Below are 27,544 nucleotides of genomic sequence, written 5' to 3'. Positions count from 1 at the left end.
AAATGTAAATAACAGATAAGTTTTTAAAATCTTTCTGCAACAATCTAAGATAAACAAATGCATAAGAGGATCTTTCATTTAAAACACTCATGTTTTTGTTACAACGGATTAGAAACCCTAACTCTGCCTATTCATACTGATGAAGAACAAAATTGCTACATTATTATTAATTACTAACTACTATAATACTATTGACTTCGTAAATAACTTACAGAAGTGTTCCTGCTTCCTGCCAAGTAATAGTATGGGTGCTGATTCTAGAGCTTACCAACATTATCATCATTAGTAGTAGTGATAGTAGTAGTATTGAGGGGCAATATGAAACAGGACTTGCAAGAGAGCATGGCATTCATTGGCTTGTCACTGCCAAAATTGTTGCTCATCAAAAGAAAGTTCACCAAATCACCGACGTAAGCATCTAAATATCAAAGGGTGAACAATGACTTTCATCTGGTTTCAAGGATCTACATCTTCAGGAAAGGTGGCTTGACCAGCATAAATATATTGCATTTCATCCTTCCATGTCTGCACAAGCACCAAGAACCTTAATCAGGATATAATACAAGAATGGAAATCATGCACAAATAACTAAAGAGAGATGTTGTTTGGTATGAAGACGTACGCTCACGAAATACACGAAACCTTGGTTTTTGTGTTTATATTTTAAAATTAATTAAAATGAAATATAAAAAAATTAACACAACATATCAATCCCTCGATGATAGAACTATCTTTGGTTCCATTCTCAACACACCGCCAAAGATTTGTGCCCCTCCAGTTCTACAAACCATCGCCATCAATTCACAACAGTTGGGCTTTACTTATTGCAAAGCCACAAGGAAGAATGCTTGTAAATATATTTGGTTTTTACCATCTAAGAGAAGAGAGCCATCATCGCTGTCCTTGAAGGCTTTCTTTTTTGTTAAGGAAGTCATTGGAGGCTTTTAACATTCAATAGAATAAAGTTATGTTTACCAGCCAAAAACCCGTTAATGGCTGGTCTCAATTCCGATTGAAAGTTGATATCGGAGATGAAAACAAAATAATGGAAGATTGGAAAGAAGTACTAATTGATTGGGTCAAACGTGTATAATAACAAGGCCTTTCAATTCATGCGTTTAGAACGAAAAAATGTTATCGTACTAATTAGCATTATTCAATACTAAATAAAAAAGCCCAGTTACAATAAAATGTTTGTATCAAACTTCCAACCTCATATCGGAAAGAGATCCTCAAACTGGGAACATTTGTCTTGTGAATGTCATTTCCTTCAGAACCTCTTAAGAAATATTTATCCCCTAGCCAGTGTAACTGTAAAAGGAAAAAACTTATTATATAATAATGTAAAAAAAAAATGAAGAAACTAATGAATAAATATGAAATGAATTTAGCAAACAAGAGCTTGAGAGACTACAAAAATATGAGAATGATCCTGATATACACTCAAAAAGGACCTAAAAAGATAGAACCCTCAAATAGAAAATTTTTTAACCTCAAAAAAAAAAAAAAAAAAATCATTACATAAAAAGTCAAAACATGTATATTAATTGACAGTCAATAGTTCGCGTTTAGTATAAATACATTTATGTAAAAGCATAAAATTCCCACATTCTTCCCAATTACCTTATCTTGATGTGAAAATCCAGATTGGTAAACAGAGTTTCTAGCTATCTCACACAGGTCACAAGCAGAGAGTTTCCATACCTGCAACGCACATTTTAGTATGATATATAATCCGTAGGAAAGGAAACAGAATATTTGATCACCCTTGAAACAAACATGCCAAGAATTTGCAGAAAACAACCTTTGCTGCAACGCTATATTCTTCTAGCAGTGGCTCTTTTGTCAAATGAATTTGCAAAGGATCGTCAGTAGAGAGAGAGACATTCAGCCCTCGCTGGAAAAACATTGGCAAAGGATTGCGGTGATAGTCCAGGAAAAGGGAATTGTTGCTAAGCGGTGACATAGCTAATCCAACCTAAAGAGAAGATATTGGTATATTATCACGCATCAAAACAGAGAATGATCTAATCTAAAATATTGGAAATAAAATGATTTATACATTAATTTCCCATTACAAAGATTTAAAGTATAAAACAACAAATATGTTAAATGAATATTCCTGCCTGAGAGCTAACCTGCGCAAGGTAATATAAATATTGCAAAACCGGAGTCTTCCGTAGATTAATGCCATGGGAAATGTTATGGCATAGGAGGAAGGCAGCAGCCAAATGATCACTATCACCTGCCTGCATGAGTAAATCAATATTACCAACTTAATAAACATACAAAATTTTGCCATACAGTTGGGGTGCAGAAAATAACCTCTCCACAATGAGGCCGCAATTTAATTGTTGTCATTCCTTTAGACTCGCGCAGCTGAAACCAACCGACAGTAAGATATTAATTTTGTGGGCTAATAACCAAAAATTCCTTTCTAGAGTCCAGTCTTGCCCCCACCTTTTTCTCATTTTCACTAGTGAAAAAAGGGAAGTGAAGGCAATGGTCAATTGTTAAAGACCTAGCTAGAGTTCAGTAAAGAGACGAATGGTGAATAACATAAACCTTGTTGAGTGTGTACAAGTTTGCATAGCAGTAATAGAGGTAATAAGAGTATGCTGGATTGAATTCATTTGTCCATTGAGCAGGAGTAGGCATATGCTTAGTTGGACGCCTTTCTGGTTTGCTTTCATCATCTACAAGATCAAATCCAACCACCTGTATGTAGAAGAACACTGAAGTAAATAACAAAAAAAAAATCAAGAAAACAAACAAGTTTAAGAATCTAACTTCTACGGCTTAAAGTAAAACAATGAAATTGAAAAAAAAAAAAAAAAAGGCTAATGAAACAAGTATTTTCTTCTAAAGCATTCAGTATAGGCCACAGACAGCTGCAATATGGGGCAAGACCTTTTTCCATGCTACAGTAATAACGCTATTGAGATAAGATTATAAGGAATTTTAAGTGAGAATGTCATAATGTTAGAAATTTAAGCTATGGTTCATAGATTCTAGAGAATTCAAAAAGCTCTTTGAGCTGTTTCTATTGATTATGATTATTGAATCATTACAATGATCAATGATCTCTATTTAAAGACTTTCCTAACGGTAAATAACTCTTAAAGTTAGTTACTGAACTTATGCTAAGCTACAGCTAGCCTATGATAAGTAGCATGCAATTATAACTAATAACTAATTAGTTACAATTGGTTACATAGAGGTGTGACTACCCTAGGTGTAGTCCATCATACATACTGTGTACTCTTAATAGCAGCCCTCAAGTTCACCCTGGTGAGAAATGCAACATAGGATGCTGAGGGTTTCAATAAAGGCATGTAGGATTGTTGAGCCCAAAGTGGAGTCAGTTGACACGATTGTGGTAAAGCATCAGGGTTTGTGCTGGAACTTGGAACATAGTCTTTCTTGATTGAACCTATGGTAGCATAGCAGGTTGATGCATCATGGCCATACGTATGGCACACTTGACATCCAAGGTACTACAACCACCTCCTCGACCATTACGGCCACCACGACCATGGTTGCCAGACCCTTGGGAGTAATTGAGATCAGTTACGTCATCTGAGGCTTGAGAAGAATTGTCTGGAAACAAATTTGTGAGTGGAACAGAAATCGGACTACTGGACGCCACTGACAAAGCAACAATAATTGAAGGAGTTGATTTCTTACGAAACCTCTCATTATGACTTCATGTCCAAGAAGTACGAGTTTCAACTTTAATGATGGAAATTAAACCAAATCTCCAACTGATAAGTGAGATTGTAGACTTGTAATCTTGAGGCAAACCCTCAAGAATCACATCCAAGTATCTTTACCTTAAAGAGTTTGAGCAGTTGCTTGCGATGAATGAATTAGGGATTGAATGTGAGCAAGAACTCAAAAACAGAACCTTGATCGAGTTGCGTAGCTCGAAGCTCAGATTGCAACCATTGTTATTTAGCATTGGTTTGTGTTTGCAAGAATGCATGAATTTGATCCCCACGATTGCTTGCTTCTGATCACAATTGTGAGCATGGTTGTCAAAATCCGGATCCCACTAAAGACTGTTGAGGTATAGGAAAAGCGTAGATCGTAGGATCGTAAGATCCCATGTAATAGACAAAATAATACAAAAAAACCAAGAAAAAAAAACTTTCATAAAAAAAAAAACCTTCCATTAATCATAATTCTCATTGTCTTAAAGATATTCTAAAAAAAGTTCATACAAAAACAAAGTATCATCTTAAAACTTCCATGAACATGAGATATGATATGAGAAGGGGAGAGGATGTGATAGGAATTTATAGATGAAAGAGGATTGATTCATTGAAGAAGATGAGGAAAAACTCCCAATTTCCTAACCTAATGATTCAATTAAACACAACCAAGTCTCAAAACTGAAATTAATGATTGAATCTGGCCTTTAGGAAAACGGGTCGATTTCACGGGCAAAAGATCCGGGTCATAAATCGGGTTGCCTTGGAACCGGGTCGGGTTGGCATACAGCTCTGGCCGAACCACCTTCCCTGTCGTGAAAAACAGCGCCGATTCCGCGATCCAGCGTCTTCTCCGATTTTGGACCCTCCAAATCGGTGGAGGCATCATGACTCGCAAGATCGTACGATCTCGGGATCTAGATCGCGATCCTGACAACCTTGATTGTGAGCATTTCTTTGGAAATCGTTGACTGTAATCATGAGAGCAGAATCTGATCTTGCACTTCACAAGCTTCAAACGCTATATTAACTTGATATGCAACACTAAACGATCGAGAAAACGAGGTGTGGAATAGAAGGATCCGCCAGAAAATGATGAAGCTTATGATGCAACCAGCGGCGGAGGAATGGTTGAATGCACTGCCATGGAGGTGCTGTGCGGCAGAGGAGGAATCGGAATCGAGGAATCCATTGGGACTTCTTCTGATACCATGTTAGAAATTGAGTTAGGGCTCATAGGTTCAAGATAATTCACAAAGATCTTTGACCTGGTTCTATTGATTATGATTATTTTTATCATTACAATGATCAGTGATCTCTATTTATAGATTTCCATAACTCTGAAAGTTAGTTGCAGAACTTATGCTAAGCTACAGCTAGCCTATGATAAGTAACATGCAACTGTAATTAACTCTTGTTGGTTATAGTTGGTTACAGGGGTATGACTACCCTAGGTGTAGTCCATCATACATATTGTGTACTCCTAATATATAGGAACCAAGAAGAAGGATTAGGTCACCCAAGTCCAAATGAGGTTATCGGGCCTAAGGTATGAAGAGTATACTACTATTAAGAATAATTTGTTCCCGAATATCATCTTATAAAAGAATAATTGGATAGATATTTGATATTTTTCAGTGCAAAATTGGAACTTTTATTTTTGAGTGACCAAATAGGTGTCCATATTATCTTTAATCCAATACAATTTTTTTTTAAATTCTTGTAACATTTCTTGCCCCGCAGACTGTTACTACCATGCTACATATAGAAAACTATGTAGCAAAACATACAAGCATACAAAGTAGAGGTGTGCACAATAACATAAATATACAGATTGACGAACCTGATTCAAAAACAAATGTAATTGAGGATGAGAATTTGGATCTACTGTGGCTTCAAATAGAGGAATAAACACGTTATCCAGAATATTCTGAAAGGAGGTAACAATTCCCATACTCCTGTAGATATTATATAGACGCGGTAACTGTGCGATTAAAGAAGAAAACAAAGAGTCAATGACCAAAATGATAAATCTAAAAGAATCTAGAGAATGCAGCACCACAAAAATTCAAAACAGAACATTATATCAAATCCACATGGGGTTATTCTCGTGATATCCAGAATCTTGACTTTGTTTAATTGTAGAATAAGTTGTTATATTGTATGTTCCATTATCCCGGTAAGAGTCTGTTTCATCCATTGGAAGGATAGAACACAAAGGAAAACTAGTTGGGATTAATTAACCCAATTAGTAAGTAGAGGTTGTTTAGATAAATCAATAGAGGACTAGGGTTGAGAGGGAGGGGAGTAATTCTAAACATTTAATAGTTGTATGATAAAGGAGTTATCCTTTATAAAGGGAAAACCCTTGTAGGAGAGATCTTTCTTCTATTCTCAAACATTCACTCAATCACACTGTTCTATCTTTTCATTTGTTTCTATCAAGTTCCTCTTTAGTTCCAACACCCACTATTCACATGCAACTTTACCCTCATGTGGTTTCAAAGTCAAATTTTTTTAAGTCACTTCCTTTTGTTATTTAGCATTCCTCTTTTGGGGTCTACTTTTTGTGGGAACAGGGATGTTGTGATAGTCCTTAGCCTAAGTGATTATTCCAATCAGCATCACATGTCATTGCTCAAACCAGGAAGTCACATTTTTCTAGTGCCAACAATCACTGTACTCGCAAAATAAAAGTAACATAAAAATCACTTCAGGTAGAATATCTATCCATAAAGGATAGATAAATTGTAAAAAAAAAGTAATAGATAAAAAAGGAAAAAAGTGGATAACAAAGATATTGTTCTTTACAACAATGATATGGTGAGGTCAATTCAATTAAAAATCATTTATTCGGTAAGTGTAATAGGCTTGCTGTATATTTCTTGAGAAGGTAATAGCACTAATGGGTTATTTCTATAATTAGGAAGAAAAGAAAAAAGGAAAAGATTCCCTTTTGATAAGATGGACCATATAGCGCACTTAAGAGACATAATATTAAGTGACAAGTAATTTGGATCAATTTTCCGAGGGCATTTGACATGAGTATTTTTGCATTGTAAAACTGTCTATTGCAATTTCAAGCCAAAAATTATGCTGGTCCTGCAACAACAACCAAGCCTTATCCCACTAGGTGGGGTCAGCTATATAGATCAAATTATGTCATAGCGTTATATCATAAACCATATTTGGATCCAACTCATTGACCTCTAAATCCTTTCTAAAGGTTTCTCTTATAGGTGCTACCCCCACACTCTCTCTAATGGTGTCCTTCCTAATCCTATCTCATCTAGTCTTACCACTAATCCAGCTCAACATCCTCATATCTGCTACACTTATTTGATTCTCGTGTTGGCTCTTAACCGCCCAACACTCCGTAGCATACAACATCGCCGGTCGAACTGTTGTGTGATAGAACTTTCCTTTCAACTTAATTGGTACTTTCTTATCGCACAAAACACCTGAGGCTCTTCTCCATTTCAAACACCCCTGCTTGCATACGATGATTTACATATGCTTCTATTTCCCCGTCATTTTTACGCTGGTCCTAAGGCTAAAAAATTCTACAGAAGACCCATTCAAGTAGTGGAATCCTTTAAAACTTTAATAGGAAAATGGTGTGTCATAACTGAAACGACATTTAACATAAACTCATAAGAAGCCCGTCTAAACAAATCTCAGTGAAAATATCAAACCACTTAAGATAAGATAGACAGATCAGACATTTTGACACAGCCAAAAGTGAACAGACTCTATATTATCGAGGCCACAATGGGTTACTTCCGAGACCCTATGGCCTATCACCAAACCAGGTATGAGAGAAAGAGAAAGAATAATGCTGCAATAATAGCAGCCACACCAAAATACTACCTGGATTAGCCATACGGCATTCTTGCTATAAAGAGCATTGTTCACAAACCAACTTGCAAGCTGATCCCATTCGCTCTGTTTTCTTCCATAAACAGAGATCCTGTACTCGGCCATCTGAAAATTTTATTTTATAACAAGTGGTTTGAGATGTCAAATATCACATGTGAAATAAGCAACTTAGATCACTCAAAAATTTACCTGATATTTACTTGCTTCAAGATCTAACAAAACTTGCTTTGTTACTTCAGCCAGAAACCTTCCTGCAATACGGGTAGTTTTAAGCTATTACGGAGTCAAAAAACATCAACTAACACTTTTAATAATCATTTGGAGTTCCTAAACTTTACACTTAAATAATAGGAATCATTCTCATTTCCAAACTAACCCTGGATAAGATTATCCTGCTTTAAAAATATCTCTCTGAGTCTACTCTGTCCACAAGGATTATACTTTAGGTTGAATTTGTCAAATCTATGAAATGTGCTCTTATCTGCATGGACGTCCAACAAATCCACATTCAGATCATATCTGCATCATAATCGTTACTAATTAGAAACATGCAAGCCCATAAATATATTCTGACCACATTTTTCAAAAATCTAGATTAAATTATCAGAGGACAATGCATACCCAGTCAAATCCAAACTCTCAAACACCTCCTTAAGCGTCATATACTTTCCATCCCTAAAAATAACAACCTGTACACTTAAGTTAATACCTAATAGAAATATAAACAAATACTACCAATCTAAAAATACAAGATCAAAATGGAATGGGTAAACAGCCTACAACATTATAGTTCAAAATATAGTTATAACCCTAAAGCAGATTTTCACCTCATCAGGTTCTTTTCTTAATTTTGACTTGATGAAGCGGAGCAGATGCTTCTGATTCATGCATGCAGAATGATGAATATGAGTATCAACTTTTCGGATATTGTAGAAGTCTCGGTGTGGTGCACTTTTCTGAGCGACAAACTCCCGATCTGCATTCAGTAACAGATGAAGGCGGAATTTCTGTATAATGATCAGATGCATGTTATAAACAAACACCACAGTAAAGCATAAAGAAACCATGTATATATAAGGTTGTGAAGACATACTTCCTCAAGAAACCGTAGCCTGTGGTAGCATGCAGAGCGAACATTCCCAATAGACATAACTTTAAGAATGTAATCCATATCAGTAAAAAAACTCGTTGCGCTTGCAACAGGGAATAGCTCTTCAGTGTCTGCACATAGTTTCATATAAACCTCAGTTGTTTGATCCTCCACAAACCACATCCTCAAAATTGGATAGCAGAGAAATAATCATCACTTTGCCATATTGTTAACACTCTGTGCTTACCAGTTTTACTTGCAAAAACACGTACGACTCCATCTTCCATCTTAAAGTGGTGCTGTTCACAATGCCAAAAAGCCAGTAAGTCATAACATTATCAGAAAAACACTTCAAAACAAAAATTATGTTAATAACTCTAGCAGATCCCACATGTATCAGAAAATATGTGAGTGGCAGATCAACAATGGACAAGTAACAAACTTACTCCTGTTGCTTCAACTGGTTCAAAGTGAAATGGATCAGAGTTAGTTTCGACAGGCTCAGCCTTCCATGGAAGGACATTTTCCTTGTAAACATATTTCTTGCGCAAATCTAAGCATTCTTGAATCATCTTGCAAACTTCCTCCTCTTCAATATTCATTGGCTCTGAACAAGACAATGATGCATTTAATACTGGTTCTTTCAATTATTCCATATATTATAAAGGCAAAACAACGATAGAAAACGCATATTCACAGTGTTTACTATCGTTAAAAAAGGTTAGCATAAAAGCTGGGAGTAAACAAAGTTAAAATATGATAGGAAATAGGATAATCGCAGGAAAAAATCTGAAATTATTTAACAAGAAAGAATTTAGCAGTAATATAAAGAATAGAACAGATAATGATAGGTCTTGAAAGTACCAAGCACTGTGCTTCTTGTAGACAAGACATTATTGACAAATACAAGGTCGTTCCCAGCTACATTTACTGAAGTTGAATCTGTCATTCCACCATTCATATTTGCATCAGCTCCTGCTTCTTTTGAAACCTCTCCAAACATCTGATTTTTTGCACAATTTACATCATCAACTCCAAGTGGAACCGTTGGATTAAGTCCCTGCAATACAACAACATCATGAACCAGTGAAGACCAGAATAGAAATTGTGGTACCATGAATTATGACACGCCACCGCACCAATACTATCTCTCAATTACCAAATAAAAAATAAAATAAAACCTCCCAAGAAATATAACCTTCAAACTGAGAACCATCCAAGAGTCATATTGAAATATAAAATACAATGACTCTAGAACTCAAGTTAATAGAGCCTGCCCCCTTAGTTTGAAAAAAAGTTATCTAATTTTATTTCCTATTCTCGCTATTAATCTAGAAAATATCACCATATTTTGACTTTGTTTCAATTTCTAAAATTTTGTTATTGTTTCGCCTAATTGTTTCAGCTAAAATTTTGTTATTGTTTAGCCGTCCTCTTTTTAGTCCTACAAAATATAAAAGTCGCAGGCTTTTGTGATTTGTAGGACTAAAAAGTGAAGTGAATACATGGATTAAAAACAAAATTAAGATAATTATAGGGGCTAAAAACATATTAAACCCTAAAAAATAACAAATGTAGTAACATTTGAGCAAACCACCGAGGCCTAACTAAATATATTGAAAACACACAAAAGCATGGACCACCATCCCATAAAAAGTGTCACATTTGCATTTGCATTTTTCTATCTCAAAATAATTGTCACTATATAATAACAACGCAACATTTATAATTATTTTTTCACTCATACCCTTGATTATTGACTTTCACTTCACTTAAAGACTTCACTAACTACAATTACTAACTACAATTAATAAGGGTGTTTTAGTATATGATATTACAAATTTGAACATTGAAATCAATCCAACTATTTCCTTAAGAAATTCGCACAACCCAAATGTGACATTTAATGAACAACAAACCATAGTTTAGTTGACAAAGAATTAAAATGCATAAATATCCAAACAAACAACAATAAATCATAATCCTCACATAAGAATTTGTAGAATCTCCGGTCACAGGGTAAAAAGGAATGTGATTATCATCACTAAGTTGTGTTCCATCATCATCAGAATCATCAACATTATCAAACGCATTCCGTCCCGGTGATCTCGGAGTCTTAATTATACCAACAGAAGCTATCCTCTTATAAGAACTCGAAATCTGAGAACTCTCTGCAACCAAAACCAAAACACAAATCGCAATTTAAGCCACAGAAAAAAAATCAAAACCAAAAAATGTATTTAAGTTTTTCAAATTCGCACCATGCTTCGACCTCGTTCGAAGAGAAGGAAGTCCTAACGGAACAGAATGAAGATTCTCATGCGAAGAAGAACGATTCTTACGACCATCACGAAACCATTCAGTAGCAGAAACAACATCCGGCATGGAAGACGAAACCCTAACACTTCTCAGAAAGTTCATATTCTCATCAACAGACCTCGACAACGTTCGTTGATAGTTTCTCTCATCAGTATCCGTTTCAATTTCTTCGCCGCCGTCAAACCCGGTCATATCATCATCATAATCGTCTTCGTCGTAATTCTCCTCGGAGATGTAATCAGGTTCATCGGTCCGCGGTGTGCGGCGGATTTCGATGATGCGATGGAGGACTTGATCGACGGTACGGCGGTGGATGTAGAAAGCGGAGATTGCCATGAATGAAGCGCCGAGTAACGCGGCCATGGCGAGGTGGAGGGATTGTGGGGAAGATGATGAAGGATCCATTGGAGGAAGAGAGTTTGGTGATTTTGCGAGCTATGTGTTTGTGAGAGTGTCTCAGTGACTCATGCTTCCACTGAGGTATGAAATGATGGAAAATGGTTTTTGTTTTTGTTTTCGCGCAAGTGAGAGAACCTAGCTAATGCAATTCGTTAAATTGACCCGTGAGGAGGTTTACGTGGCAAACTTGCTCCTATTTTTATACTACTAGTTCATCTTTGTGGAAAATGGAAATGTGTATTTTAGACTTTTTGGTAGGACATTACAAGCCTTGTCATAGTGTCACACGTGCTCACGTTTATGTGAATAGATCCTCCTGTTTTCATCGCCTTGCATTGAATATTGAATATATTTTATGTGATAAATACTCCTAATTAAAATTCGTCTTTGCAAACAAATTTGTGTGTTTATGACGTTTGCTTCGTTGAAGGAAAGTAGTGAGAAAGGAGTTGGTGATTTGCTGATAGTGCAAGAATTTTCAGAAGTTTTCCCAGACGACATTACCGATTTACTGCCGGAGAGAGAAGTGGAGGTTGCAATTGATTTGGTGTGGTGTTGATCGTGTGATGTTGGTTAATTAGGGTAAATATGTGGATTTCAAATTGGATGAGAATGATGTTTTGATGTTTCATGATCGAGTCTGTGTACCGCATGTACTTGAGCTTAAGAAGCAGATTTTGGAAGAAGGTCACAAGAGTAGTTTAAGTATTCATCTAGGAGTGACGAAGATGTATCAGGATTTGAAGAAATTGTTTTGGTGGCCAGGAATGAAGAAGGATATATTGGAGTTTGTGTATGCTTGTTTGGTTTGTCAGAAGTCTAAGATTGAACATCAGAAGCTGTCGGGTTTGATGCAACCGTTGTTTGTGCCTGAGTGGAAGTAGGATAGTATCTATATGGATTTTGGAAGAAGGTCACAGGAGTAGTTTAAGTATTCATCTAGGAGCGACGAAGATGTATCAGGATTTGAAGAAGTTGTTTTGGTGGCCAGGAATGAAGAAGGATATATCAGAGTTTGTGTATGCTTGTTTGGTTTGTCAGAAGTCTAAGATTGAACATCAGAAGTTGTTGGGTTTGATGCAACCGTTGTTTGTGCCTGAGTGGAAGTAGGATAGTATCTATATGGATTTTGTTGGGGTGTTACCAAGGATTGTGAAGGGTTTTGATTCGATTTGGGTGATTGTTGATTGGTTGACGAAGTCGGCACATTTCGTTCCTATCAAGACATGTATGTCTGTGACGAGGTTGGTGGAGATATACATTGAGCAGATTGTCAGATTGCATGATATTCCTTCTAGTATTGTATCGGATCAGGATCTGAGGTTTACTTCAAAGTTTTGGGAGAGTTTGTAAGTGGCTTTAGGAACCAAGTTAAGATTTAGTTCTACTTATCATCCCCAAACTGATGGACAGACAGAGAGGACTATTTAGAGTTTGGAGGATTTGTTGAGAGCATGTGTTTTGGAACAAGGTGTCAATTGTGTCGAATGTTTACCGTTGATTGAGTTTACTTACAACAACAGATTTCATTCTAGCATTAGTATGGCGCCGTTTGAGGCTTTGTATGGACGGAGGTATAAAACGTTGTTGTGTTGGTTTGAGTCAGGAGAGAGTGCTTGTTAGGACCGGAAATTGTGCAAAAGACGACAGAGAAGGTTAAGATCATTCAAGAGAAGATGAGAGTGTCTCGGAGTAGGCAGAAGAGTTATCATAATAAGAGGAGGAAGGACATCGAGTTTCAAGTTGGTGATCATGTGTTTTTGAGAGTGAATCATGTAACCAGTGTTGGACGTACTTTGATGTGTTAGAAGTTGACAGCGTGTTTTGTTGGGCTGTTTGAGTTTATTGAGAATGTTGGAGATGTAGCATATCAGATTGCGTTTTCGCCGTCGTTTTTCGAATTTTCATGATGTGTTTCATGTATCTCAATTGAGGAAGTATGTGTATGATGTGTCTCACGTGATTCAAGTGGATGATTTAGAAGTAAGGGATAATTTGATTGTTGAGACTTGACCAGTTAGGATTGAGGATCGGGAAGTGAAGCGTTTGAGAGGCAAAGAGATCGTTTTGGTGATGGTGATTTAGGTTGGACCAACTTGTGAGAGTGCTATCTGGAAATCGGAGAGTAGGATGAGGATTTCATATCTGAAGTTGTTTTCTTCATATAATTTTCGAGGGCAAAAATTCTTTTTAGTAGGGGAGAGTTGTAACAACCCGTTTTGCACTAGTATTATTTTAATTATTTATTATGTGTGTTTATATGTGCTTGTATGTGATTAATTGTCTTTGTGTGTATTTTATTCGAGAATACTAAATTTTGGCTTAAGAGTTGTATTTTAGTCATTTTAGACTCAGGGGTATTTTGATCATTTTGTGAGCAAGGGTAAATTAGTCATTTCATTAAGAAGGTTATTTTTGGTGTTTTAAGTGGGAATTATTTAAGAGACGCTGTCAATAAACCCCTATGTGACTTGTGTATATACTTGGTTGAGGCATTTGAACTTGGTTACTTTGATTTAGGTAGAATAATTGGAAAACGTTAATTTTCATGAACTTAGACGAACTTTATAGAAATGAGTTTTCTTGATTTAGTAACTTGCAATTTGCTTTATATTTATGATGTTAGTGTAGAAAAAATGAATTGATGATGATTGGGTGTCCAATATGTTGAATGTTAAAATTTGGATAATTGTCCGTCTTTGGTGTAAAAGTATGATTTTGAACTTGTTGATTTTGAGTTGAATGGTTGTTGGTTTTGATGATAATGATGATGAATTATGTTGTTGAGTTATTACATGCAAATGATGGTGAAGGCATGTATGCAAAATGAAGGTGAAAATGATGGTGAATTTGTTGTTGAATGTGTGCATAGTGAGTTATATGTTCATGCATCATAAGTTTTAGGATATATATACACAACGGTTTGCTAGAACACACCAGTAATTTTTATGTGTGAGTGTTTTAGCAAAGCTACACCTTAAGGTGTATTTAAGCACTTTTTAGTTATTTATTTGCTAAAATACTCATTCTAAAAAATAAGTGGGTGTATTCTAGAAGGTGTGTTATAGCAACTTACACCTTAAGGTGTATTTATTAACTTTTTAGTTATAATTTGTTAAAACACTCTCACATAAAAACTAGTGGGTGTGTTTCTAGCAAATCTCACACACACACACACACACACACACACACACATATATATATATATATATATATATATATATATATATATATATATATATATATCCAATGAAGGTGATTAGAATATTTTGTATTCAATGATGGTGTTTATGATACATTTGTATCTAAGGCGACGACCTTGAGGTGACCGATACCACATGCATATAGAGTCGTGTCTAGGAGCGTAATATACATTTGATTATTGGTGAAATGTGTCATGTTTTGCTTATGTGCTTGATGAATAGTTGAATTGGTGAAACTTGGTGACTCACACACTAGGTGAAACTTAGCGAATATGTGAATTGTGGAAATGTACTTGTATTTCATCATGCTTGTATATTTTGTGGATTGCTATTGATGTTGAGTTACTTTAATGTTGTTTAATCAATGGAATTTAATTATATCGTTATTTTTCATTTGATTATGTTTAATTGTGGATTGTGAACTAACCTAGGTGGTCGTTTGGTTGACTGCATACCATATTCTTATGAATGGGTAGACGACGTGCATGACTAGTCTCTTTGCTTGGTGAGTTGCTGGAGAATAACTTGGATGTTATCTCGTTTATTGCTTTTGGTGTCGTAGTCTCTAGGGCTTTGATTAGGGGTCAGTCTTTGGATGTTTACCTTTATTTTATCTGTTGAGGATTTTGAGACTATGTATTGTTGATGACATATGTAGTATAATGACATGGCTACTAGGAGACTTATGTTATTATGGATGAACTGTCGTGATGTTTTATTTTATTGCTTGATGAGATGTTATTATTATCCGCTGCGTTGTTTTGAGAAAATTATTTATGTATGCTTGGTGAATTATTGAAGAAGTAATATCTAGATCCTTTGTATAATTTATAGGGAAATGTTAACGAGTGCCCCTGGGCACTCTTTAAGAGCCTAAAATAGTAAATTTTTATGAAAACTTATGTATTTAATACATTGGAAATTGAATTATTTGACTTTTTAAAGAATAACTTCCTAATTTAGCATGCTTAAAGAGTGTCGTAGGGGCACTCGTTAACAAGACTCTAATTTATATTATCTACGTGATTTATCGCTTCAAGGGTTTAGGGTGTTACAATACCTAATACTCCTCTAAATTTAACTTATTGTCTCAATTTTTTTGTGAGTTTGGATCAGATGAGCTCTCCTTCATGCTATATAAGGAGTTTTTGGGTGCATGATTTTTCCACATCCTTCCCATTTCAATCTTTCTATTCTTTTGCTTTTATTTTGTTGAGATTCAAAAAGGAGAAATCACTTGACTCACTATTTGATGTTGCACCTGGGAAAGAATCATGGAGGTTTTAGTGCGGATTGTTCGTATGTGGGAGGCTCCAACCTTTTTGAAGCACGATCAGACAAATTCGCTTGAAATGGTGTTGGTTGACGAGAAGGTTAGCTTTTTCATTCTCTTTTGTTATTTTCGTAATAATTCCAATATAGTTAGTTTGTATTAGGAAATTGGAAAAATGGAATGTCTTATACTTTAATGGTTTTTGTTTAGGGTTGCAAGATTCATGCCACCATTCAGAAGCAGCTGTTGTATTTGATTCAGGCGAAATTGATCGAGGGGAAGATATATAAGATGTCTTTTTTCTCAGTTGCTCATTCCTCTGGATCTTACTGTACCACACTGCACCTATACAAACCTGTTTTTCCATATGAAGACAAAGATCCAAAGCTGTGAAGGTCCAACTATTCCATTGTATGGGTTGTCATTGAGTAACATGGTTGATGTTTGCAGTCACACTGTTGAGTATGATTACTTAGTCGGTAAGAAAATCGTGGTTGAATATATGTTTAACTCAATAGAAATTGAACAATGTGAATTTGTGATTATGCATAAATTGGAACGATGTTTGATTGTGGATGATGTTGTAACAGGTACTCTTTTAAAATATAAGTGAAGATTTTCTTTCTTTATAAGGATTAGGAATGCTTTGAAGGAGTTGAGGAAGAAACTAAGGTTGGCTGCGTTTTTGTGTGAAGAAGTAGGAATGGTTGAAGATGAAGATAAACAAGCATTTTATCATTTAATTAATTCATTTATTGGGCCCATATTTTTGTTCTTTATCTTCCCTTCTAACCTAGCAACATTTCGCCGCCACTATCTTTCACCTTGAATCCTCCAATCCAAACTCCATCTTCCATCCTGTAGCCTCATGTAAATGGTGAGTGTGCTCCTCGTGGCTTCACCACCCCCAACCTCCTTCTTGTAGGTTAAGTATCTGTTTGTTATTGTACAACGTCGAAACTTCATTTTTGGCACTCGTCCCATCGTTAAGGGTTTCTCTTAACATGTTTGGGTCCCGTGACCATAAACGCATAAGTTCTCTCGTTTCTAACCCAGCATTTGTTTTTGGATATGTAGGTCATACTGGTGTTCGAGTTCCGTCGAGATTAGAGTTTTTTTTCCTCTCTCTCTCTCTCTCTCTCTCTCTCTCTCTCTCTCTCTCTCTCTCTTTGTCTGTTTGGGTTTTATTTCGAAATTGGTTATGGTGGTTATATAGCATCAAATTGGGTTTCTCATCAGTTGCGGCATTTTTCTCCCGTGCACCTCCATTGCCTTCAAATTCTGAGATTGTTTCTGCAACTTCTAATATATTGCAATCAATGTGTTTTGTTGGTGTTAGTTATACTGCAAGATTTGATTTGGGTTTTGATTGGTTTTATTGAGAAATTTTTGATTTCCTCACACACGGTCGTTGTTCGTTGTTCAATAACTTGCTGATTTGTGGATCCATTACCATGTTGGCGGTCGTATTCATTCGCTAAATTCATGGATCTGGATTGAGGCTCGACTAGGCTCGTCTCAGGATTTGTACTCACAATTGTGCACACAGAACACTTTTTTTCAAACTTGATTTTGAGCTTGTACACGAGTTTGGGGTTGTGCTTGTCATGGGTTGTAATTTTGCTCTTGTTCCTTTTTACCTATTGGGTATGTTCTAGATTACATACATGTTGTTTGTATGTTTGTTTACCTGCTTGGATTGAATCTCACTTTTATGTGATATGTTTGACCATGTCATATATATGTTCGTCTCCGCAATATTTTGTAACCTCGTTTTATTTAAGTTTATTTATCTATTTAGGGTGCTGCACGACTCATCATTTGCACTCCATCTACCTAAGAAAGAAAGTCCTTTAAAAAAAAAAGGGTTAATAGGTCTTTACCCCCTGTAATATAGGTCATTTCCGGTTTTCCACCTTGTAAAATTATTTTTTTGATTTACCCCCTGTAATTTATTTTTGTTTTGTTTTACCCCCTAATAGGCCAAACAAAAACCAATTTTATTTTTTTTTCAAGAAATTTTCGTTTTTGTTTGGCCTATTAGGGGGGTAAATCAAAACAAAAAAAAATTACAGGGGGGTAAATCAAAAAAATAATTTTACAGGGGGGAAACCCGGAAATGACATATATTACAGGGGGGTAAAGACCTATTAACCCAAAAAAAATCTACGTAAAAAAGATTAATTCACTGATTGATGGAAAATATATTAAAAGAATTATTTAATGATGAATCTAGAAATTGCAGGGGTATAATCAATTTTTTTATTAAGACAAAAATACATTTTGGACTATAATTAATTATGATTAGGATTTTTTATGTATATATAAATCTGGTTAACGCTGTCTTCGTGAGCTTAACTTAGTTGGTATGAACATTAATGCATAAAATATGCAAGGTCCGGGGTTCGAACCCCAGTCGACTTGATTTACCTTAATTAAAGTGTGAAATATTTTAACTAATTAAAATTAATAAATGCTATATTCAATATCTTTCTTCAATCATCAATACCATATTCAATCTTTTTTTTTTTATCTTTCAAAAAATAAAATATTCAATCTTTTTTTTTTTACGCTACGTTCAATTTATTATGTATTATTCAAAAAAAAAAAATTCTTTTTTTTTTTACATCTTGTCTTTATGTTTTTTTTTTTATATTATCGTTTTTATTTGTAGATGATAAATAACATAATTGATGATGTTAGTGCTAAAAAACAAACAATAAATACAACTATATTTTATTTTAATTACTTGACTTATATCTCACTTTAATTTAGATAAACCAATTGATATTCATTTATTTATTGCCTATTTATTAAACAATGTGAACTACATTAAATAAGTCATACATACAATAACAGTTCACATATTTTGAATCTAATGAAATAAGTGTTTACATGCTCACCTCATATTCAATTTATGTGTTTTTATGTTTTAAATAAAAAAATCTAATGAAATAGTTCGTTCCCTAATTTCAATTGTTTAGACATATTTTATTCTTTTTTTACTTTACTGTTTTTTGTTTCATCTCTTCTTTTTTCTTCAATTTTTTTTTACACTAGGTTTTTTTTTCTTCATTTTGTTTCTATATTTTAATTAGTCGAACGATGGTTTTTTCATTCCTCGACAAATGTTCGTCCTTTCCACCAAATTGGATATAACTACAGTGAGACTCTACTCTTTATCAGATAAATGAACTATAATGAGTCTTTCTTCTGGATCAAATGAACGATAATGAGCCTTAACTTTTTATCACTTAAATTGTGATTTAATTTTTTGACAAAGGTTCAACCTTTCTTCGGCATTAGGTAACGCAAAATGAAACTCAACATGCTCAATTAAAATAGAGTAAATTAGACTTTCATCCCCTAAAAGAAGTTTGAATTACACTCTTCTCCCCTCTCTTTTTATTTTGCTAAGCGGGGAGTAAGAACATAATTTGTCTAAACAATTGAAATGTAGAAATAAAATATCTCATTAAATTTTTGGATTGGAAAGATAAAAACACATTAATTGAATACGGGATAAAGATGCAAATAACAAAAATTGTATGTAAAAAATATTTCCATTTATGATTTAGTTAATAAAGTATTCTATTGAAATGTAGAAATAAAATATCTCATTAAATTTTTGGATTGAAAAGATAAAAGAACATTAATTGAATACGGGATAAAGATGCAAATAACAAAAATTCTATGTAAAAAATATTTTCATTTATGATTTATTTAATAAAGTACACACTACTCAATTTGATTGGTTGATATCATAAGGAGTAATCAAACTCACATACCTTATGGATATACCAGCATGCATGCATGCATGTATCATTTTGAGGATACAAAGACTTTATTATTTATTTTTTGGAAGCCTTCATACATATATTATTTATTTTATTTTGCATGTGTTTCTAGCTCAACATCAGAAGGTTTATCTAGGTTCACAACACCCTTGTATTGATATCTTCTAGCAACATAAATAAAAAAAACAAAGTTCAATGTCCCTATCATAGCTATAAGATAATAAAAGTAGTCTATCTTGCCCTTGTTTATATCATTTACCAACCAATCAGGATGATCATGTGTTCTTGTAGTATGATGAATTATGTTGACTAGTATACTGCTCACATAGCTAGCCCCAGCAAAAGAACATGCAAATAATGAATTTCCAATGCTTCTCATGTGATCAGGAAATTGCATATTAAAGAACTCTATTTGCCCTAGAATATTGAAGGCCTCACAAAGACCCATAAGGATCAATTGAGGTGCTAGCCATAAAACTGACATGGGAGCAATTTCAAGTGGACTTGGGTTAGATTTTGCTGAATCTCTTCTAATCTTCTCAACAAAGCCAGCAACAATCATAGAAAGAATAGAGAATAACATGCCAACTCCAATTCTTTGAAGTAGGGTAATACCTTCTTTTTTATTAGTCATTTTTCTTAGGGTTGGCACTAAATATTTCTCATATAATGGAAGCCATAAAGCTATGGTGATTAATGATATGACTCCCATTGAACCAGCTGGGATTTGAAATTTGGGTCCTAAGTGTCTGTCCATTTTCAAGGCTTGTAATACAGTGAATGTTCCTTGTTGTGCTATGGATGTGAGACTAAGAATCCCAGCTGCCCAAATTGGAAAAGTTCTTGCTAAACATTTAACCTCTTCTACTTGTTGAATGCTTGCAAGTTTCCACTTGTTTACTATGCTCCCATCTGAATTTAATTCACCCTCCACTATTAGTGCTGCTTTGTTCAAGGCCCTAATTCATAGAAATAAAATCTTATCTTATATACATGGAAAATCAATGCATGCCAAATTATTTTATTAAATTGGACAAATTTATTCCTGAAATTAAATAAATTCTAAAATGACTTGAGTAATTGAAAGTCTTCCATCATATTGGTTGCTAAGGGAAAATTTTAAAAAATTTCCAATTTCATGTCATGTTGGAGTTTTGATAATTTTAAATATTAAATTGTTCAACCCCTATAATTTCAAAGACAAAAATTCTGATTCAATCTATAATCAAATGATACATTTTCACTACTAGAAAAAGCAAAATTAGCGAGGGAAATTAGTGACGGAAAAAATGAAATTTCTCACAAATTCCTTGGTCGCAAAAATTCTGATTCAATCTATAATCAAATGTTTGCTTTTTTAGTAGTGTTTTTTATTAGCATGTGAATGTAAATTAGATAGATAGATAGGCTAAAAAATTGATTTCACCAAAATAATCCAAGATGGTATTTATATTATATTATCTTTTTTATCCGAAAGCACTGATCTTCACGTAAAAATTAACAACTAAGATATAATATGCAAGTGAAAAGGTGAAATTTTTTTAGGTGTTACATATACAGTGGAAGATAGGATAAGAATATATATTTAGTTTTGAACATCTCGAAACTCTCCAATAAAATTTTAGCTATTGAGTTAATTTTTAATTAACAAGGGTGATTCACTTAGAGGGGTTGGTGAGATTAAAGTATAAATAATCAAGGGTATATGTAGAAATGTCAAATAGAAAACACTTATTTTATAATAAGATTTTATGTAACAAATAGAAAGCAAAAGAAAGAACTTTATTTACAAATAGAAAATTTAGAGAAAAAAATACACATCAATGATATTGATCCTTACCTGAATTGTTGAGTTAAAGAGAGCTTTGATGAAACAGTAGTACCATTCAATGGAGGATCATAGAAAACTGCATATGAATCCTCCTCACTTGGAAGCTTAACATTTCTCTTTTTGTAGGCAGCCACCAAAACTACGACAATTCCAGAAAAAATGCTTCCTTCAGGTTTCACATGCACATAGACCCTTGTTCCAATAAAGAACAAAATTATCGCACAACCCATGCATACAACAGGTATCCCAAACCCTAACTTCCAACTCACCGAGTCTTGGATATAAACCATCGCTGTTTGGGTGAATAATAATATCAATGTTAATGAGGTATAATACCAAGTAAAGAAACTATTGATCCCTTTCTTTCCTTCATTTGTTGTTGGATCAAATTGGTCAACACCAAATGGTATGCTACATGGTCTTATCCCAGCAGAGCCAATGGTTAGGAAACCAAGTCCCAAGAATAACACACTCATTTGAGAATTATTTGCTTTGATACATTCGTCAATTACTAGTTGATGTGGAGTACAAGGTGGAGGGTGCAACTTTGGTAACCAAGATGTTAAAGCCACCATTATCATCTCCTGGTTTACAAGGTTTATTAGAACATATCTATATAAAATATTTATACTGAACAAAGTGATTGAGATCAAGTAATTATTGAGCTTCACCCACTACTAAAAAAACAAAAATTAGTGAGGGAAAACGTAAAATCCCTCTCTAATTCTGTCACTAAATTTTGCGACCAAAGAATTTGTGAGGACTTTCATTTTTTCGTCACTAATTTCCCTCGTTAATTTTGCTTTTTCTAGTAGTGACTAATGACGAATTATTTGAGAGAACCCGAGTTTGATTCCTGGGTGGAACAATTCTCTGTTAGGCTTTACATACCTCCCAACTCAACTCTGAGTTACTCAATTCTCAAGGAACTAGAGGGTAAAAAAAAAAATACTTATACTAAATCGACCAAAGAAAAACTTATACTAATGTGTAACTAGGGTTTTTCGGGGAGTGACTATAAATTGTCTACATATGTATATAGCTAAAACAAATATTTAAATGAACACTTTTCTTGAGATAATCCTATTTGAGGTGTATTAGATACTAAATATGGGTATATATCCTTTGATCAAAATTCAATTTTTAGTTCACCATATTACATGAGTCTAACTTCTTCTGCTAGATCCAACTCACATTGATAAATTACTTATATTGTACAAAACATAAACAGTTAATTTTTTTTTTTTGTAAAAAAAAGATAAACAGTTAAATTTTTGAGATAAAAATTGCTTGCGGAATTGTTTTCATTTTATACCATGCAATTAGATTTAATATTGCAAATTGTAACCAATTAAGAATTGGTTGTTATTTTAATTTATCACGTCTATTTTCTTAAAAACTCGGTATCCGATCTTAGGAACAATTATTTCAAACTAGGTCAATGAGGTTGGGTGATTTAGAAAGTTAAAGTATTGATAGTGATAGAAGGCTAACCTTTGAACGTAAGAAGCAATAAATAGGAGTTTGTCACATGTACCACGGGAGAAGCAAGACTAATGTAGTAGATAACTAGCTGCAAGTCAAACGGAAACCTGCGATGTGTTATGGTCTGGTACAATCCTTGGGATACAAGTGGATTCTGGTGATGCAAACAACAATGTTGGGGATGATTTTCGGGTTGATAACGAGTTGAGCCCTACCTTGATAATGCGCTGAGCCTTGACATAATAAGGATATTAGTGCATATGCACTTCTTCATTTAGTTAGGGGGTGTTAAGAGTAAGCATTACAGGCCTATTTTAGATTTGTTTTCTAGGTTGTTGGAGCAAACTATTGTGCATGTGCAAGCTTAGGGCCAATTGGTAATCTAGTTTCTTGCTCAGTTAGACACACCCCTCTCAGACATAATTATCTTAGATTGAAACCCATTTTTTTTTCATCTTTGAGATTAAATTGTAATGCCATTTCACATCGTGAGGAAGTGCAACCTGTTTATGTTTGTTTTGAGAGGCCTTGGGAGTGCTTCCTTCCTTTTCGAGGGATTTTTGGTGGTATTCCTATTGTGGAGGGGTTGGATAAGAGTTTCAAAGCTTTAGAGGATGAGTCTGCTGGTATTACTTTAGTTGGTGCAACTGGGGAAACACAAGCGACTTAACTTTAGTAGACACAACATGGGAGATAGATTTGGATTTCACGTATGCTCATACTGATGCTCGGGGTATGTTTTCCCGCTCATCTCCACTGGCTGTCAACTTGTTGTTAGGGTTTTCGTACCATAACAGGTGTTGAAGAGTCTCAGGGTATTGACATAGCAATCCATTTGGTGGGATATTATACTCCCGTTGGAGCTCATGGTCTTCTACTAAGGGGTGTGTCTGTTAAGGGTCCCACGATTTTACACAGCAATTTTGTTGCCATACTAGTTTTATGAAGTGGTAAAAGTCTAGGTTATTCTTTTGATAGACCAGATGAGATTGTGATTGGAGAGTGAGAAAATCGTGAGGTTTTTGATAGTATGGCTAAAGTGTGTAGGGAGTCTAGAGTGAGTCTGTTGGTTTTTTTTTTTTTTTAGGGAAGAGTGAGTCTGTTGTTGTTATAGGGTATTTTAATATTAGAGGGTTTGACAGGAGAAATAAAATTAGTTGTTTGCAAGAATCATTTTGATTTCCTTGCTATTCAAGAAACTAAATTAGTTTTTGTTGATGATTTGTGTCATTCTCTTTAGGGGGAAATTATGTGTTGGAGTGGAGTTTCTCCCAAGCTTTGGATAATAGTGGATGCATTCTTTCTATTTGGTGTAATGCTAAGGGTAAGCCTCTTTTCTCCATCTCTGGGTAGTTTTTGGGTTGGTGTCTAGAGTGGGGTGCTTCTGGTAATCATTTTTCTGTGATCAATATTTATTAAAAACGATCTGTATCGAATAAAAGAATTATGTGGGCCACTTGGTTCATTTGAAGGGGTCCTTTAGAGGGAGGGGGTATTTGGTGTGTAGTTATTTTATTTTAATTTTATGATGCATCACTTTGAGAATGTGGGTGTTTCTAGAGATCCTTCTGGTTTGGATACTTTAAAAATTCGTGATTTTGGTAATTTTAATTCATATATGGATCTTTTTTGTAATTTTAACTTTTGCTTGGATCGTTCAGGGTTCTCTAAGCTTGTTGTTAATAGTTGGGGACCATCTAGGTTAGTAGGATGGAAGGCAATTAGTTTGAGAGAAAAACTTAAGAAACTTAAAGGTGAACTGAAAAGGTGGAATGTGCTGGTTTTTGGTAATTTGGATTTTAGAATTTCAAAGTTTGTCGAGCAGGTTAGGCTTCTGTATTCAAATGCTAAGGCAGGGCACCTACTTTGGAGGAAGTAGGTTGTAGGATTAAATCATGTTCACAATTATGGGCTTTGTTAAAGGTCAAAGATGTCAAGGTGTTCCAAAGATCAAGGGCTCTTTCGTTGAATGGAGGAGATGTTAATTTAGGTTACTTTTATGCATGCTTAAAAAATAGGGGTAGGAGGAATTCCATCTTGGAATATTCCGACTCGCCATAACCTCTATTTCAGGCAGATTATTGTGCATCATGTTGTATTTCTTATGTCTTATGTGATGAGCTTATAGAGTCGGCTTGCCACCTTTTTTTTTTAGGTGTCCTTTTTTTAGTTAGGTGTGGTATTATGTATATAGGTGGTTGGGGTGGGAGTCAGTTTTATCGTCAGGTTTAGAAAGTCTTCTTAGTGTTATGTTAAATTTAGGTGTGGGGATATGAGATGTTGAGTTTCTTAGTTGTCTGGCAAGCTGTTGTGTGATTCTTGTGGAGATCATGTAATGTTCGCATCTTTTTGGGGTAGGAGATTTATGTGTTTCAGTTTGTGAATATGATTAATTAAATTCATCTTTTGGAAGTGGTTTTTAGGTAAACATTTTGGTCTTATATGCTCCAACGAATGGGATCATGAATCCAATATGTGTTTTACTTTGTTTGCCTTTTCAATGCAGTGGCGGTGGCAGAAAAAATAGTTTGGGTGGGCCATTAAAAACTTGACTAAAAAGGTCGGGTACTTTAAAAAAATAAATTACATAGTTTACTACTACTATAAATTACAATTTTTTTTTAATACAACTAAGCATGAGCATGACAAAAATCACATGTCACTTTTAGAACCACCGAAAATCCAAACTGCTGAAAATTTGTTTAAAAACTCGTAAAATTGACCTACAATTTTTAATTTTTAATTTTTTAGATGGGCCATTACACCAATCAAGGAGAATTTAGATTTGTCAAACACTAAAACAACGGCAAAATTATTTAAAATCTCGTGAAATAGACCTACGGTCTTTAATTTTTTAATTTGTTCGGGTGAGCCGTTGCATACCCTAGCCCATTAAGGGCTCCACCCCTGTTTCAATGCCTTTGTCTTTTAAGGACGTGAGTTAGCCGGTGTTGTATTTGAACTCTTTGCTTTTTTTTTCCGGCACATCCTATGCCGAGAAGTAGGCTTTTTTGGTGTTTTATATAGTTCATTTTGCTTTGTTCAAGAAAACAAAATTATAAATATAACGCTATAAAAAAACGGAAAGAAATAATAAAATAATACCATTACCATGAGTGAAGCGAAAGAAGCAAACGCTATAGTCCAAAAGCGGCCTACGTATGCATCAGAAATGAAGGCACCAACTAAAGGAGCAAAGTTTGTGATCCCACCCCATATGTAGAGTATGTTAGTAGCATAAACTTGATCTAAGTGAAGTTCCCTTGTTAAATACACCATAAAATTAGCAAAAAACCCAAATATCGCTAATCTCTCAAAGGTTTCATTCCCTACAACATTTACAAAATAGACTTTAATAGAATAAATAATATTCTTTTTTACATATAGAATAAAAAATATTCTTTAGTTCTGTTTTTGAAAGAATTTGATGGATCCATATCCTTTCCGTCTAAGTTTTCTACTGCATTCTCTTCTATACAAATCTCAGTCGTTAGATTAATCCAACAAAAAAAATAACAATAAAGAATCGAGATAAAGAACATGGAAATGAATCCGAGAGATATCGAAAATTTTAATTGATCAAACCATTGAAAGAGGTTGTTCACCTTCATCTTAATATTGATTTTCAAATTTGCAAATTAGTTCATTGATCTTGTTGACAGAGCTTACTTATTTTCTTTTGTTGAAAATTTCTAAATTTTTTGCATGTTTTTAATTCAATAACATTTTTCACCAAAAGTTTGGGATTAACAACACTTTCTGCCTATTAGTTCTTTAAGTCATTAGATTAATTCAACGATTGAAATTTGTATAGGAGAGGATATAATAGAGAACTTTGAATGAGAGGATTTGTATTCGAAAATATATAAATTATAAATATATGAGAGAAGCAAGAATTATATAATATAGAAAAATAATATATGTATATACCTAAAATATAAGGCATGGCCTTCCATCCTCTAGGCTTCTTTGTGGGGTTGGTAGTAGTTGTTTCAGAAGAAATGCAACTATTAATTCCTAGAAGGAACCGATTTGAACCAAATTCAGAACCACATTGCTTAATCTCCCTATCCTCCATAGTTGATATATCTTCTAACTTTTCACTTGTTTCTCCTTTGTAAAACTAAGATGATAACCACAACTATTTATCCAGTTTTATTAATGAAAATATATTTGAGATTCCTCTCAGAAAACACTGTGGGCTTAAAGGTTATTTTTTAGTGGTTTTGTGAGTGAGAAGAGAGAAACTTGTAATAAAAAATGAAAAATGAGAGACGTTATACACATATACTCCCTCATACTCATTTATAAAAAAAAAAACATATTTTTGTACATTTTTCTGAGGGAACATATTTTTATACATTTAAGGATAATAATGACATTAAATGTTTGACAAAAGAATATTGACATTAAATGTGAAATTAAGTCCGTAGCAGTATGCAAAATTAACTAAGCTCCAGTAGTATTTTATGGACCACGGACCACAGGTTGGCAAGGTCTCTTATTTAAGGATTAAGAGTTTCTTCCTTTTTTAAAAGTATACTCTCTTGTCATT

At 34.3% G+C, this 27,544-nt stretch overlaps 3 protein-coding genes across 3 annotated transcripts; 1 reads left to right on the top strand and 2 right to left on the bottom strand.

The window, feature by feature from the left end:
• Positions 1-45: 45 nt before the first annotated feature.
• LOC25502814 (probable AMP deaminase) lies at positions 46-11,567 on the bottom strand. Its single transcript, XM_039828749.1, has 19 exons — positions 10,944-11,567; positions 10,672-10,853; positions 9,547-9,742; positions 9,129-9,289; positions 8,930-8,981; positions 8,686-8,813; positions 8,420-8,599; positions 8,214-8,281; positions 7,969-8,111; positions 7,782-7,843; positions 7,584-7,697; positions 5,557-5,697; positions 2,566-2,718; positions 2,326-2,379; positions 2,139-2,249; positions 1,805-1,978; positions 1,624-1,704; positions 1,213-1,311; positions 46-525 (listed from the first exon to the last, which is right to left on the bottom strand). The coding sequence occupies exons 1-19, from the start codon at positions 11,404-11,406 to the stop codon at positions 457-459; spliced, it is 2,631 nt and encodes an 876-aa protein (XP_039684683.1). The 5' UTR covers positions 11,407-11,567; the 3' UTR covers positions 46-456.
• A 242-nt stretch (positions 11,568-11,809) lies between these two features.
• On the top strand, positions 11,810-12,753 carry LOC120577518 (uncharacterized). The gene is made up of 3 exons (XM_039829084.1): positions 11,810-11,932; positions 11,982-12,206; positions 12,601-12,753. Exons 1-3 carry the CDS (start codon positions 11,810-11,812, stop codon positions 12,751-12,753), a joined length of 501 nt encoding a protein of 166 aa, XP_039685018.1.
• A 7,011-nt stretch (positions 12,754-19,764) lies between these two features.
• LOC25502812 (protein NRT1/ PTR FAMILY 2.13) lies at positions 19,765-26,314 on the bottom strand. The gene is made up of 3 exons (XM_024771824.2): positions 26,101-26,314; positions 21,514-22,088; positions 19,765-20,632 (listed from the first exon to the last, which is right to left on the bottom strand). Exons 1-3 carry the CDS (start codon positions 26,266-26,268, stop codon positions 19,765-19,767), a joined length of 1,611 nt encoding a protein of 536 aa, XP_024627592.1. The 5' UTR covers positions 26,269-26,314.
• Positions 26,315-27,544: the final 1,230 nt, after the last annotated feature.

The sequence above is a fragment of the Medicago truncatula genome, chromosome 8 (assembly GCF_003473485.1).
Source record: "Medicago truncatula cultivar Jemalong A17 chromosome 8, MtrunA17r5.0-ANR, whole genome shotgun sequence".
NCBI classification, from domain to species: domain Eukaryota; kingdom Viridiplantae; phylum Streptophyta; class Magnoliopsida; order Fabales; family Fabaceae; genus Medicago; species Medicago truncatula.
Note: the sequence above shows the minus strand (reverse complement) of the source record. Positions and strands in the feature narration are given on the sequence as shown.